At 42.3% G+C, this 12,520-nt stretch overlaps 1 protein-coding gene across 4 annotated transcripts in view; it reads right to left on the bottom strand.

The window, feature by feature from the left end:
* CTPS2 (CTP synthase 2) overlaps positions 1-12,520 on the bottom strand; it is an 89,256-nt gene that overhangs the window by 66,098 nt on the left and 10,638 nt on the right. For all 4 annotated transcript variants that reach the window (XM_046674010.1, XM_046674013.1, XM_046674011.1 and 1 more), the window contains exons 3-7: positions 12,200-12,370; positions 10,459-10,559; positions 3,241-3,357; positions 3,010-3,093; positions 2,059-2,139 (exon numbers count right to left, since the gene is read on the bottom strand). In XM_046674010.1, coding sequence (XP_046529966.1) covers positions 2,059-2,139; positions 3,010-3,093; positions 3,241-3,357; positions 10,459-10,559; positions 12,200-12,370 — 554 coding nt within the window. The remainder of the gene's footprint in view (positions 1-2,058; positions 2,140-3,009; positions 3,094-3,240; positions 3,358-10,458; positions 10,560-12,199; positions 12,371-12,520) is intronic.

Here is a 12,520-nt window from a genome sequence, read left to right as displayed (position 1 = left end):
CAAGAAGAAGTGTGGGTGGCTTGGGGACACTGGAAACTCGTGGCTGGTATCTGAAGTGGGAGGCAGTCCTGTAAAGGACTAAGCCCTTAAACCTGTGGAGTCTGACACTCACTCCAGGTAGTTAGTGTCCAAGCTGAATTGCAGGACTCCCAGCTGGTGTCAGAGAATTGGTGTTGAAACACGCGTGCCTTATTTGTTGATATCTAAGACACATGGCCCAGGGCACCATCTTCTAAGTCTAGGTTAAAGGAGTAGCATTGAATACACACGTCTTGTCTTCTAAGTGTGGGTATGCAGTTTGCTTATTCATTCATTTGGTGTTGCTGCTGCTGCTGGAGTTGCTTTTGTCCGCTCCTTTCATTTGGGTAAATTTACAAGCACACATTGAACATGGTCAAGTTAATTACACCTGTGAGAGGAGACGAGCTCCTTGAAATGCCAGGTGGTGTGGTTGTTTTTCACACTTATTCTAACGAGCTTTCACCACCCTCTCAAGTACATGTAAGGGGCTACTGGCAGGCATTTAAGGATCTGCCACATCCTAAATAAATGTTCTGCCAACTCTATGTGTTCAGTCTTCCCAAATCCATAGCTATCCAACCAGGGGTTCCTAAGCCATTTGGACAAAGCCAACTTGCCACTTAAGACTATCGTGTCTCACTTGTGCATTCGCCAATGCAATTCAAAGTGCTGAGATGTCACTGAATTGAGGCTTCATCCCAATTACTAATTCAAACGAAATCTCTGGACAGTCACAACTCCCATAGTGGAAGGCATGGAGTATGAAGCTATTTACTTATTTATCCTCCAGGCCAGAGAGATATTTTTTTCAAATAGCATGGTAACGGACCACATCCACAGAGACACCTCCGACCCTCCATCCCCCCCTCAGCAATCCAGAGGAGAGGAGCTCTAAACGCAAGTTCACTAGGAACTAAGAAATGGGAGCACTGCCTCATACAAGAAAAAACGATGGGCTGAAAAATGGCTAATCAACTAGCCTGTGGACTGATGGGATAGAGCATTCTTCAGAATCTATAGTTATATAGAAAATAGACTCCACGTGGTCAAAAGTTTGGACTATCTCTTCTGTTCTCAGAGCTCTAAGCAACCCAACTCTAAAAGATGTATCCTTCTATTCCGGAAACTGGGTTATAGTTATTTAATACCCACACGAAGTAGTATTTACGAATAGGAAGGGTACAAAAAAACAACCGAACAAACTCAAAATGGCTTGATGACATACAAATACAGGAGAGTCCTTTAAACCTGCCATCATATTTTTCAAAGTGGTTCAGCCTTGCGCACTGACCTGAAGCATTGGGCAGGAGGGAGATGCAGAAATCCCATTAGATGGCTTTTAGGCTTCTGAGAACCCAGAGCTAAACTAAAGAAAACAAAAGGTTTCTGGGGAACCTCACCCTTTTCCTGCACACCATTCATACCACTTTTTAAACTATAGCCAACTCCGATCCCTTGCACCTGAGCCTTATTGCAAACAAGAGACAGAGATAAGAGAATGAAAGAAAAAGGAAAAGCTGGCTCTCAGATGCCCAGGTGGAAAGTCTTGCAGGACAGAGGACCTGAGCCCAAATCACAGTGCAGTTTCTGTAACGATGAATTGAACTGAGGCACTGATGTAATCAGAAGTGACAGTGTGAATGTCGATGTACTGTGTGGTCTGGGGCGAGTTAAGCTGTAACACGTACAAAGGAGAAATCGCAGTGAAAGCAGTAAGTGTCCTGGAAAGACAAGATAAAAAGACAATAAGCAGGCTTCACATGGTTCTCTCTCCAGAGACTTGACTGTAAGTTAAAAAGCCCACCCGGTTTTATACCTATAACTTAAAGAGTGATTATGCAAAGAAACATGCAATCAATCTGAGGAATCAGGAGTCTCCAGATCGTTCACTGAAGGGCAAGTGAGCCATGGTTGGATATGAATCTCCCAAAGCTTTCATAAACGCCATGAAAAGTAATATGATAATTTAAGAGATACAAAACGTTGGCATCAGCAGAAGTGCCTGCAAGGCAATAAAATCTAAAGAGCAGCACTAACCTGTTCAGGGTTCACGTGACAAAACATAGAAATCTTTTCCTTCACAGCCATTTCGATGGGCGTTGAACTTCGGCAGACAATCTGTCAAAGTCAGTTAGGCACAGGTCAGCAAACGGGAACCAGGCTATTGATGCCACCACTCGTTCTCAGGAGGACCCTATATTAATCTCTTTTTGCTACAAGAGACTTGACCAAGTATGTGCCTGTTCCTTCCAGGCATTCCACTGGACGATTAGAAATGAGGCTGAGCACTAATATAAATAAAATCAAACTCAACTCAAATCGACCAGTAAGAACTCGAAATGTCAAGGTGCCTCTCGTGAATAGAATCAAAGCTCACAAATGTTACTCCTCTAAAAATACAAGATCAGAGCAAGATCAAGGGTTGGCAAAGTTTATCTCTAAAGGGCCAGATGGTAAAAAGTTTAGGTTTTGCAGGTCATGCAGTCACTGTCCTGACCACTCAACTTCACCGTTGCAGTGCCGAGGCAGCCATAGAGAAATGTAAACAATAGATGTTCCAATAAAACTTTATTTGCAGGCAGCAGGCCTGCAGGCCCTTATTTGCCAACCCTGACTTAGACTACTGGGGATAACCGGATTCTCTGCTATAAATGAGAGCAGTGACAGCCCATCTTGGCAGGGTCACAGGGAAACCTCCAGGGTCCCACCTCACTCTAAAGGACCCAGGGACTATACAAATGACAGGACATTGCACTTGGCCAGGTGTCAATGTGGCCAATCAAATGAGGGCCTGGAGAAGAACAGATAGCCATTTAGAAATGTGAGGAGCGACACTGGAGGATGAGAGAATAAGCCTTCCCTGGCTCCCAGATACAAAAAGCTCAATGCCCTAGGAAGCATTTGAGAGCAAGAAAGGACTTAGATGATGTTATAGATTAAAAAACGGAGGTCCTACTCCAAGCAACTTACCCACTCTCCTTAACTCACCAGATCTGGAGACAGGCCTAAGCCCCTCAGCGCACGGACACTGTTTTGTGTGGGTTTGGTTTTTTGTTCTCCAGTAGCACTGGGCTGGAAAGCAACGGGTCACTGTCAGTACACTGCACATCTAGCTCTTCTGGAGAATGAATGGCTCCCTAGTTTAAAATGTGGAATAAATAGAAAATCATGGGAAGACTTACAGAAGTTGCTGTCCACATACCTATCTGGAAAGCTCACCTGTGGGACAAGGCTAACATGGATATTACAGAAATTCTCTCTTTTTGCTTTAAACTGGAATTGTCTGAACGCTTCCACAAATGGCATTCCTTCAATGTCTCCAATGGTGCCACCCAGCTGAGAATGGAAAAAAAAAGACACAAGTGATCTTCCACAGTACACAGACGAACAGAAAAATTCTTAATAAACTAAGCATAAGAACTGAAGTCTGACGGTTGCACAAGAAGTTTGTAAATATACTAAAAATCCCTGAATTGTACACTTAAAGCAGGTGAAATTTATGATATATAAACCTCACTAAAGCTGTTAAGAATGAACAAGAAAAGCACTGTACGTTTAAGAGGGAGATGAAACAAAGAGAAGAGAAAATGGAGACTAGAAAGTAAAATATGAAGAAATGGACGGAGTATTACATAGCCAGGAAAACCTCTAAGAGAGTAAGCAGAGTGCTAAGAAGGGAGGAGAAAGCAAGGTCAAGGAGAACTTTAAGAATGATCTGATTCCCATGTTTATAAGATCAATCAGCTTGTTGTGCAGAGATAGGGAGTAAGTTAAGTAAATATATCATGCTGTCATTGATTCACTTGGATTTTACAGACTAGTAAATCCCCCCCAAAAAATGGGGGATCATTATAAGGCTGTCAACCTTTCATCTCACCAAGATTGAAAATGTTTAAAAAAAAAAAAAAGGAAGGCTTTAAGAAAAGAGAAGGGAATTCATAAGCAGATAGACAGATCCAGAATGTACACCACAGAGGAGTGAGATCAGCCAGTTTCTACCAGTGGTCCTGCTGGAAGGTAGAATTCGAATCTAGTGACACTAGGAGAATGGTGAGAGCCACCTGGCTCTGCCTGGTGAGAAATAGTGAGCATTCTCTCTCTCTGCGTGAACACACACACACACCTGCGTGCATCTGAACTGTCTCCTCACAATGGCGGTACTACTGGAATTAAATCACTACTATTTAAACATGTAGCTTTCTGAAACAAGTAGTACCAAAAGCCCTCGAGAATATTCCTGACAGTGTAATCCTTCGGTAAATGTTAACTTAATTTACAGTGTGCTTCCAATAAAGTTACTTAAGCATTTTACTTTTGACTATGATAAAATTCACCTTAACCCATTCCTCTTCACCATATTTAAATCCTTAAAGATTATCACACAGATTTTAAAATTAATTCTCTAGCATTTGAGCAACTACTATACGCTCAACATGATAAATGCGATATTGGGAAGAATTTAAGATAATGCGCTGCTAAGGAGCTCAGAATTTAGCAAGGAAAATAGGGCACAGCTAAAGAACAATAATCAAGAGGAAAAGGTAGGGGCTGGCCCCGTGGCCGAGTGGTTAAGTTTGCGAGCTCCGCTGCAGGCGGCCCAGTGTTTCGTCAGTTTGAATCTTGGGCGCAGACATGGCACTGCTCATCAAACCACGTTGAGGCATTGTCCCACATGCCACAACTAGAAGGACGCACAACGAAGAATATACAACTATGTACCGGGGGGCTTTGGGGAGAAAAAGGAAAAAATAAAATCTTTAAAAAAAAAAAAAAAAGAGGAAAAGGTAAGCACCAAGTGGAATGATCTGGGTGTGGTGGAGGAAGACATCGTGGTGGGCCCTGTCCCAGAATTCACCATCTTCTGTGGCTTCAGCTACCTAATCGGGTCCGAAATCTACTTTGAACCCTGACCTCTCTTTCCAGTGTGATTGGGCTTTGGAGCCAACTCATCCTTGAAACCTTGGATGGCTCAACAATTACTCAAACGTACCATGTCCCAAACTAAACTCCTGGTCCCCCAACCCCTGGGCCTGTTTCTCCAGAGGCTTCCTCATCTCAGCAAATAGCATCTCTTCCCACTAACTGGTTCATGCTGGAGGCCTGCAAATCATCCTCGAGCCTTCCTTTTCCTCACTTAACCCAGTCCAGTGGGTCACACCTCCGAAACCTCTTGCAAATCTCTCCACCCCTCTCTATCTCCACTGCTACCACTCTAGACACTCAAGCCAGCACCATCTTTTGCTGGGATTACTGCAATAATCTAAACCAGGGGGTGGCAAACTATGGCCTGCTGCCTGTTTTTATATATAAAGTTTTACTGGCACACAGCTATGACCACAGATTGCCTGTGGCTGCTCTCATACTACAATGGCAGAGTTGAGTAGTTGTGACAGGGGCTCTCTGACCCGCAAAGCTAAACATATTTACTCTCTGGCCCTCTACAGAAAAAGTTTGCTGACCCCCATCTAAATGGCCTCCCAGCTTCCACCCTCTGCTGCTCTACAACCAAACCATTTGTCACCCACCAGCAGAGTGACATTATAAAAACTCAGAGTACGTCTCTCCAGTGCTCAGACCTGTCAGTGGCTCACTGCTTCACTAGAAATAAAATCAAAACTCCTTTATGCAGCCAACAAAAGGCCCTACATGATCTGGTCTTTGCACAGCTCCCTAATCTCATCTCATGCCCCCACCTCCGCCTTTCCGCCCCTCTACTCCCACACTCCCCACCTCCCGCTCTCTGTGCTTCAGCCCCACTGGACTTTCAGGTCCTCAGGTGGGCCACGCTCTTCCTTCGTGCCCCTTAAGCCCTCCTACCCTCCTTCTTCATCTACATCTATCCCCTCTTTATCCTTCAGCCTGGGAGCTGTGTCCCCTTCAGAAAGCCCAAGCTTGACCACCTGCCGAAAGCAGCCTCGCTCCCGCTGCTCACTATCACAGCATCCCGTCTGGACCCTGCCTGGTAACTTAGCACAGGTGCCATCATTTTACTGGAGTCTTTGTTTCCTGTCTCTCTACCCTACCCAGGCTGTAAGCCTCACGAGGGCAGGAATGTGCCTGTCATAGCTCCAGCACAAGCCCAGAGCCCTGCCCGCAGCACTGGCAGTTTAGGTTAGTGGTCAGGATAGGACAGAATGGTCTCGAAATTCAATATAAGCTCTAGGTAACAGTGTTCTAGTACCTATTACCATAATTACAATGGAATAAAACTAAGAAGTCTCAGGATTACATTGCTACAGAAGAAATTATTCTTTACTAACTTTAACTCAGATAACAAAACATAATTAAAATTCAAGTTTCCTGGGTATGGAACAGATAGAAATAAATGATCATTCTGTAAGAGAATGACAAAGTTAATTATGAAAATCCAAGAAATATCACCTGCAACCAGGAAAGGAAACTGGCAGAGGGTGAGGGATGTAAGCACCCACTAACTACAGTGCACCAGAATCTAATGGGGAAAACAATTTTTTAGGAAAAAAAGGTCTGCACTTATACTAACGCGTAGAGGGCCATCTGGGCGTCAAGAGTGAATCCGAAAAAGGAGGCAAAAACTTTCAACGTTATCCGCTTCTGCCCTCACATGGCCGACAGTGGTACTGCATTCTCTCGGCCAATTTGGAAGGTCCCATTAAGACCCCTCTGGCTCCTCATCACCATCAGTGTGATCAGAAACTTTCACCGTTACCACTAGAATAGGCCTAAGTGGATTACTTCCTTGCACAACAGGGAAAATATCCCCCATAACAATATTTTAAGACCTATCCAAAACTGAAATTGAAGCAGCAGCAAATGTATGAGCTGTGCAATGTCCGTTTTGCCTTTAAGGAAAGGAGTCTTATCTGAAAGTTGCTAAGAGAGTAAATCTTAAAAGTTCTCACACAAGAAAAACCTTATAACTATGTGAGGCAATAGATGTCTATTGACTCTACTGTGGTGATCACTTCACAATATATACATATATATAATCATTATGTTGTACACCTAAATCTAATACAATGTTATATGTCAATTATACCTCAAAAAAACTGGAAAAAAATTTTAAATAAAACATAAAAGGAAAGAAGTTTTCTTTTGGGGGAAAAAAAAAGCCAGGCCTTTAAGCCAGGCATATCTTATTTCAGGTTCATGCTTAGATGACCTGTAGTAATATGAATAAAGCCTGTCAGCTCACCAGTCTGAGAAGTCTAGGCCTTACCTGCAAAAAGGCTTTGGAGATTTTTCAACAGCTTCTACATGCTTAAAAACTAAAAATCAGCTTTGGCAGTCCTTCTTTGAAAGCTTAAGTCATGCACAAACACAAATATTGAGCACAACTTAAAACAAACACAAAAGGATGCCTGATCTAGGGTAGAATAAGCAAATATAAACATTAGGGTTATATGGAGAAGAAGTTTTGCTGGGGACAGTGTGTCACAGTTTCTGTGTTTCCATGAAATTAAAAATTGGAGACGATGAGTCCTGCCTGATGAGCAGGAGTCTGATCACATTCGCCCTCACATCCCTAGCATCTATCATTGGGGCTAGTACATATTAAGTGCTAAATTAATGTTTGTTAAGCCAGACAAGTCAATTCAAGAGCAGAATTTTTAAAAATAAAGAACATAGACATTAAAAAAAAAGAAAAATGGCAGGTACAGGCCTAAAATGTTTGCCTGTTGTTTGTTGAGATGGAAATTTCCGTTTAATTTGAGATGTCATTGAGAATTCTTGACTTTATTGTGCAAGTGGAATCTTCAACAATTAGTCTGAATAACGATGACAAAGACAATCAGGTGCACCGGCCTCAGAATGAAACATAAAAGCTTTGTTCGGGATGATTCTGAAAAAACAATAGCTAAAGAGAATAGAAAGAAAATTTTAAAAAATTTTTTAAAAAAAGAACAAAAAGAGATAAAAATAAAGAAAAGAAAAGAAAAAAGAAAAAAACAAAAACAAACAAACAAAAACAATAGCTAGAAAAGCTGAGAAGACAAAAAAGAAGTGTTAAGAAGGCTCATCCCAAGGTCAAATTGGGCCTATATATACATATTTTTTGTGTGAGGAAGATAGGCCCTGAGGTAACATCTATTGCCAATCTTCCTCTTTTTGCTTGAGGAAGATTGTTGCTGAGTTAACATCTGCGCCAATCTTCCTCTAGCTTGTATGTGGGACACCACCACAGCATGGCGTGATGAGCAGTGTGGAGGTCTGCGCCCAGGATCCAAACCTGCGAACCCCAGGCTGCTGAAGCAGAGCACACAAACTTAAGCACTACGCCACCGAGCCGGCCCTAGGCCTATATTTTAATGAAGTTCAGCAGCAGCTCAATTACATTTAAAAAATACGTTTCCCTCTTCTCTTTTTTTGTGATTATTATTAAAAATGTAATTTTTTTATAAAAGAGCAAAATCAGAGAATAAAAGGTAAAAACATTCATACACATGACCATTTGGAACTTTTCCTGTGATTAAAGTTAAGAGTCTTAAGAAAAGGCTATTCTTTTACCTACAAAAACTAAAAGAAAGAAAAAAAAAATCACTCAAAAGTTATAAACACATTCAAATTTAGAAAATTAGCCATTACTTTGGGGCCAGGGATCAATTCTTCTTCCGGGAAAATGCCCCCATCCCCAGATCCCCATCTCAATGGTTAGTTCTGTTGGGTACTTTCCCAACCTGAGATACTTTTGTTTCTTTCCCCGCCAACTACTAACAGTGTCTGCAGATGCCTCACGGGTAAAATGAGGTTCTTATCTCCTTCCTTCCCCTGCCAGCGCTCCTCCACCCCCTCCACCTCATGAATCCTCTTTTCAAAGCTGATGACATTTACACCCCTGCTTTTAATGCTTCTCTGATGCATCTTGGGGAATGATTCTAAAACCTGAAAATGAATAAACAGAGTAACCACGGAAGTTGACTTCACTGGAGAGCCCAGCTCCGCCCCGGGTTACAGCTCCGTTCTCACATCAGGTGCGATTCTTCCTGGAGCGTTTACCTGCCTTTCTCTTTTCTTACACTATTTGTCTTTACCATTGCCTCAGTTTGCTTGCAAACTATTCACTGTATTGGATATTAATTATTTTTTAAAGGAAGTGAGCCTAGTTATGCAGGTATGTTCACTTTGTAAAACTTCATCAAGCTATACATCTATGATATGTGCACTTTTCTGTGCTTATGTTACACTCCAATTTTAAACAATGATGAAGAAAGCATCTCTTCTTTCCTTGTAAGTTGTGAAGGAAGAAATATCAAGGGAAAGAAAACTTCGTATAGCACACTTATATTATACATTTATATTAAGTTTATCAGCCATACTATTACAGTAACACAATCTATAGTTAATATATGATAGCACAGCACATTTATGGTAAGTTTATCAGCTCTACTATTAACAAAATGGATCTTGTGGATAGCATACTATCTATCTGTCAACACTGATAATGATGACAATAATAACAGCTAACACATTTATACAGAACTTCCTAAATGCCAGACATTGCCAAGTACTTTTTATTATCTCATTTAATCCTCACAACAATCCTGTTGTTATCACCACAATATTACATTATTACCATATTCTTATAGATGAATACATTGAAGCTTTGAGAAGTAAGACTTTTGCCAAAAATCACACAGGCATCTTAATAACAGCTAACAATTTTTGAGCACTGACTATAGATCTGACACCATTCTAAGCACTGAATGTATTGACTTATTTAATCCTCAAAACACTATCGCCATTTAGCAGATGAGTAAAGTGAGGTGTAGAGAGGTTAAGCAAACTTGTCCAAGGTTGCCCAGCTGGGAAGTGACCCAGCTGGGCCACAAACCCGAGCAGTCTGGCTTCAGACTCTTAACCACTGAGCTATACACCGCTCGGGGTGGGTCACGGCAGAAATGTGAACTTGGGCAGTCTGCCTCTAGGAATGAAACTATTCATTATTCGGCTGTCCTGCCTGGCAATCAGGCCAACTGAGATTTACATAAGGAGGACATGGATGTTATTCTCATTCTGCACATGGAGAGGAATGGAAGGAGTGAACAAGTAGCAAGTTCAATACTATGTTCTTTCTTTAAACAGCTAATACTCAGTTCTCACCTCCAAATCACCTCTACCATCACACTTCCCTAATTCAGTCTCTCTATGCTTCCAAAGCACTTTATAAAGAGTTCTCAAATAGCCCTTGATAGAACACATTCTGCAATTCATCTGTCTCCATATGCAAATTGCTACACAGCCACCCCAGGAATACTCACCCTGTTTAATACCCATTTTGCCCACTGACTTCTGACCACAAGGGCAGGGACCATCTATGTCGTTCCCGGCTATAATCCCACCTCCTAGCCCAGTGTCCAGCACACAGGAGGCATCTGTACATATTTGCTGAATGAATGAAGATCAAATGCTTAAAAACCCAGAAGAACGTAAGTTTATACAGAAAAGTTCCATGCTTGCCTCAATAACGCATATTTGGGGCTCTTCCTTATGACCATCCACAGGCACCATGGCTTGATTCATAACCCACTCTTGGACAGCATCAGTAATGTGAGGGACAACTGCAGAAAGAAGTAATAATTAGCACAAAAGCTTATTTCAAGGTCATAGTCATGAGAAAGGAATGTATCAGTGTCTTTAGCCCTCCCACCTGAAAGCCACCTGGCAAATTAGACAAGCTACAGTCCTCATGTTATTATCCATCTCACTGAAATTAATATAGGCAACATAGGTTTAGCCATTTAATGTTAAGCCATTTCTCTTGAAACTGACAAATCAAAGAGAACAAGAAACAGAGGCCATCTTCAATGCAACCAGAAAGCACCTATAATACCAACGAAAAACTGTGCAAGGAAGGCTGCCAAGGGTGCTGAATGCAGGACTCCACGGGGAAGAAGGATGCAGAGTGGTCCAGCCCAGGAGACCCTGGGTAGCCCACTAGTGAGTGGGGAGGGGTCCACTGAGAGAGTGTAGACAAGGCCTGCATGCTGACCAGAGGCCTACGGCTGCTAATGTCAGCTGAAGAGGCCAAAAGGTGAATGTCAGCAAGTGCATGAGGCCCAGGGGTCCCTTGGGTGTGAGCAGGCCTGCAGCTAATCTCAGCTGAAAAGACCAAAAGGTGACATCCTCACGGGTGCATAGCAACTGGGTGCAGCCAACTAACCTAATGTGATGCACGAAGCAGGAACGTGGCCTCTGGGAAGCTGAGGCAAAGGAGCATCTGTCACCTGCTCCATCTTGCACCTGCCACTCTCTCGAGGCGGGAGGAAGTCGCCTCTGACTAGTGCATTTGGAACGACACACTGCGCATGCCCAGCCCCGGCTCCTTTCTGGGGCCTTGCCCTCTTCCCAATGTTGGGATGTGGCAGGTGTGAGGCTGCAAGTCTCCCTCCCGCAGGTCTTCCCAAAACCTACACTTGGGGGAAAACTATTAGAAAGCACAGTTGTGGCTGAGATCAAAGCCAACAATCCAGTTTTAGGAATAATTTAACTAATCTTTCATCACCATCTGTCCGACTCTTCTGTCTCCTTCTCAGCTGGTTCCAACATGAAAGTGATTTAAAGAGGATGGGGAACTATCGCCTTTACCCTACCATGGAGGAACGTATGAATACAAGACTTCAGAGGCAGCCCCAAGGAGGGAGCGGGAGGACGGTCTCTTCTAAGACAAAAGAGAATCATACCCCCTGGGGAAAGGGTTGGTGAAAAAAGGGTCAGAGCATGCTGCCTGCCACTCCAGTTCAATTCCTTAGTCCCTCCCCAACTCTGTCCTTCTTCAAAGGGGAGTAATCATCAATCATCATCCATGCAAAGATACAAGACAAAAGTGGAAAAAGAAATATTAAACAAAAGACAGATAAAACCAAACCGAAATAAATCTGCACCCCAATCAGGTAAAAATGATGAATAAATGGTTCTCCGTGGATTTGATAAATAAAAGCTAAAGAGAGAGAAGAATAGATATATGGACTAAGGGAAACAATGGCATTAGTAAAAAAGAAAAAAAGACTGAAGAAAATACAGTCAGGAACATGGAGGATGAATTTGACACCTTTGAGGAAAATGAAAAGGAAAAGAACACAGGGATCCGAAAAGGATTAAAACTTGCAGAGCTCAGGAACCTCCTCATGTTCACATCTATTTGGAGCAGGGTGTGGGTACTCAGCACACGGGGATCCCTAATGTTTGTGGAATATAATACCTTGTACTGTTTTCCCCAGGTAATCGCCACGCCTCTCTTTATTAATCACATGCTGATAGATCTTCCCAGTGGTGATGTTGTTGTCTTTATAAAGATTAATATCCAAGAATCGTTCATAATTTCCCAGATCTAAATCAACTTCTCCACCATCGTTTAAGACAAACACTTCACCTAGGATAAAAAGACAATGTAAAAATCACAAATTTGCTTCCAGTAGATTGTTTTTCAAAGATAAGCATGTTATTTTTTTTTTTTTTGAGGAAGATTAGCCCTGAGTTAACATCTGCCGCCAATCCTCCTCTTTTTGCTGAGGAAGACTAG

This window comes from Equus quagga, chromosome 10 (assembly GCF_021613505.1).
Source record: "Equus quagga isolate Etosha38 chromosome 10, UCLA_HA_Equagga_1.0, whole genome shotgun sequence".
Classification (NCBI taxonomy): Eukaryota; Metazoa; Chordata; class Mammalia; order Perissodactyla; family Equidae; genus Equus; species Equus quagga.
This window is presented reverse-complemented; position numbering and strand designations above follow the sequence as displayed.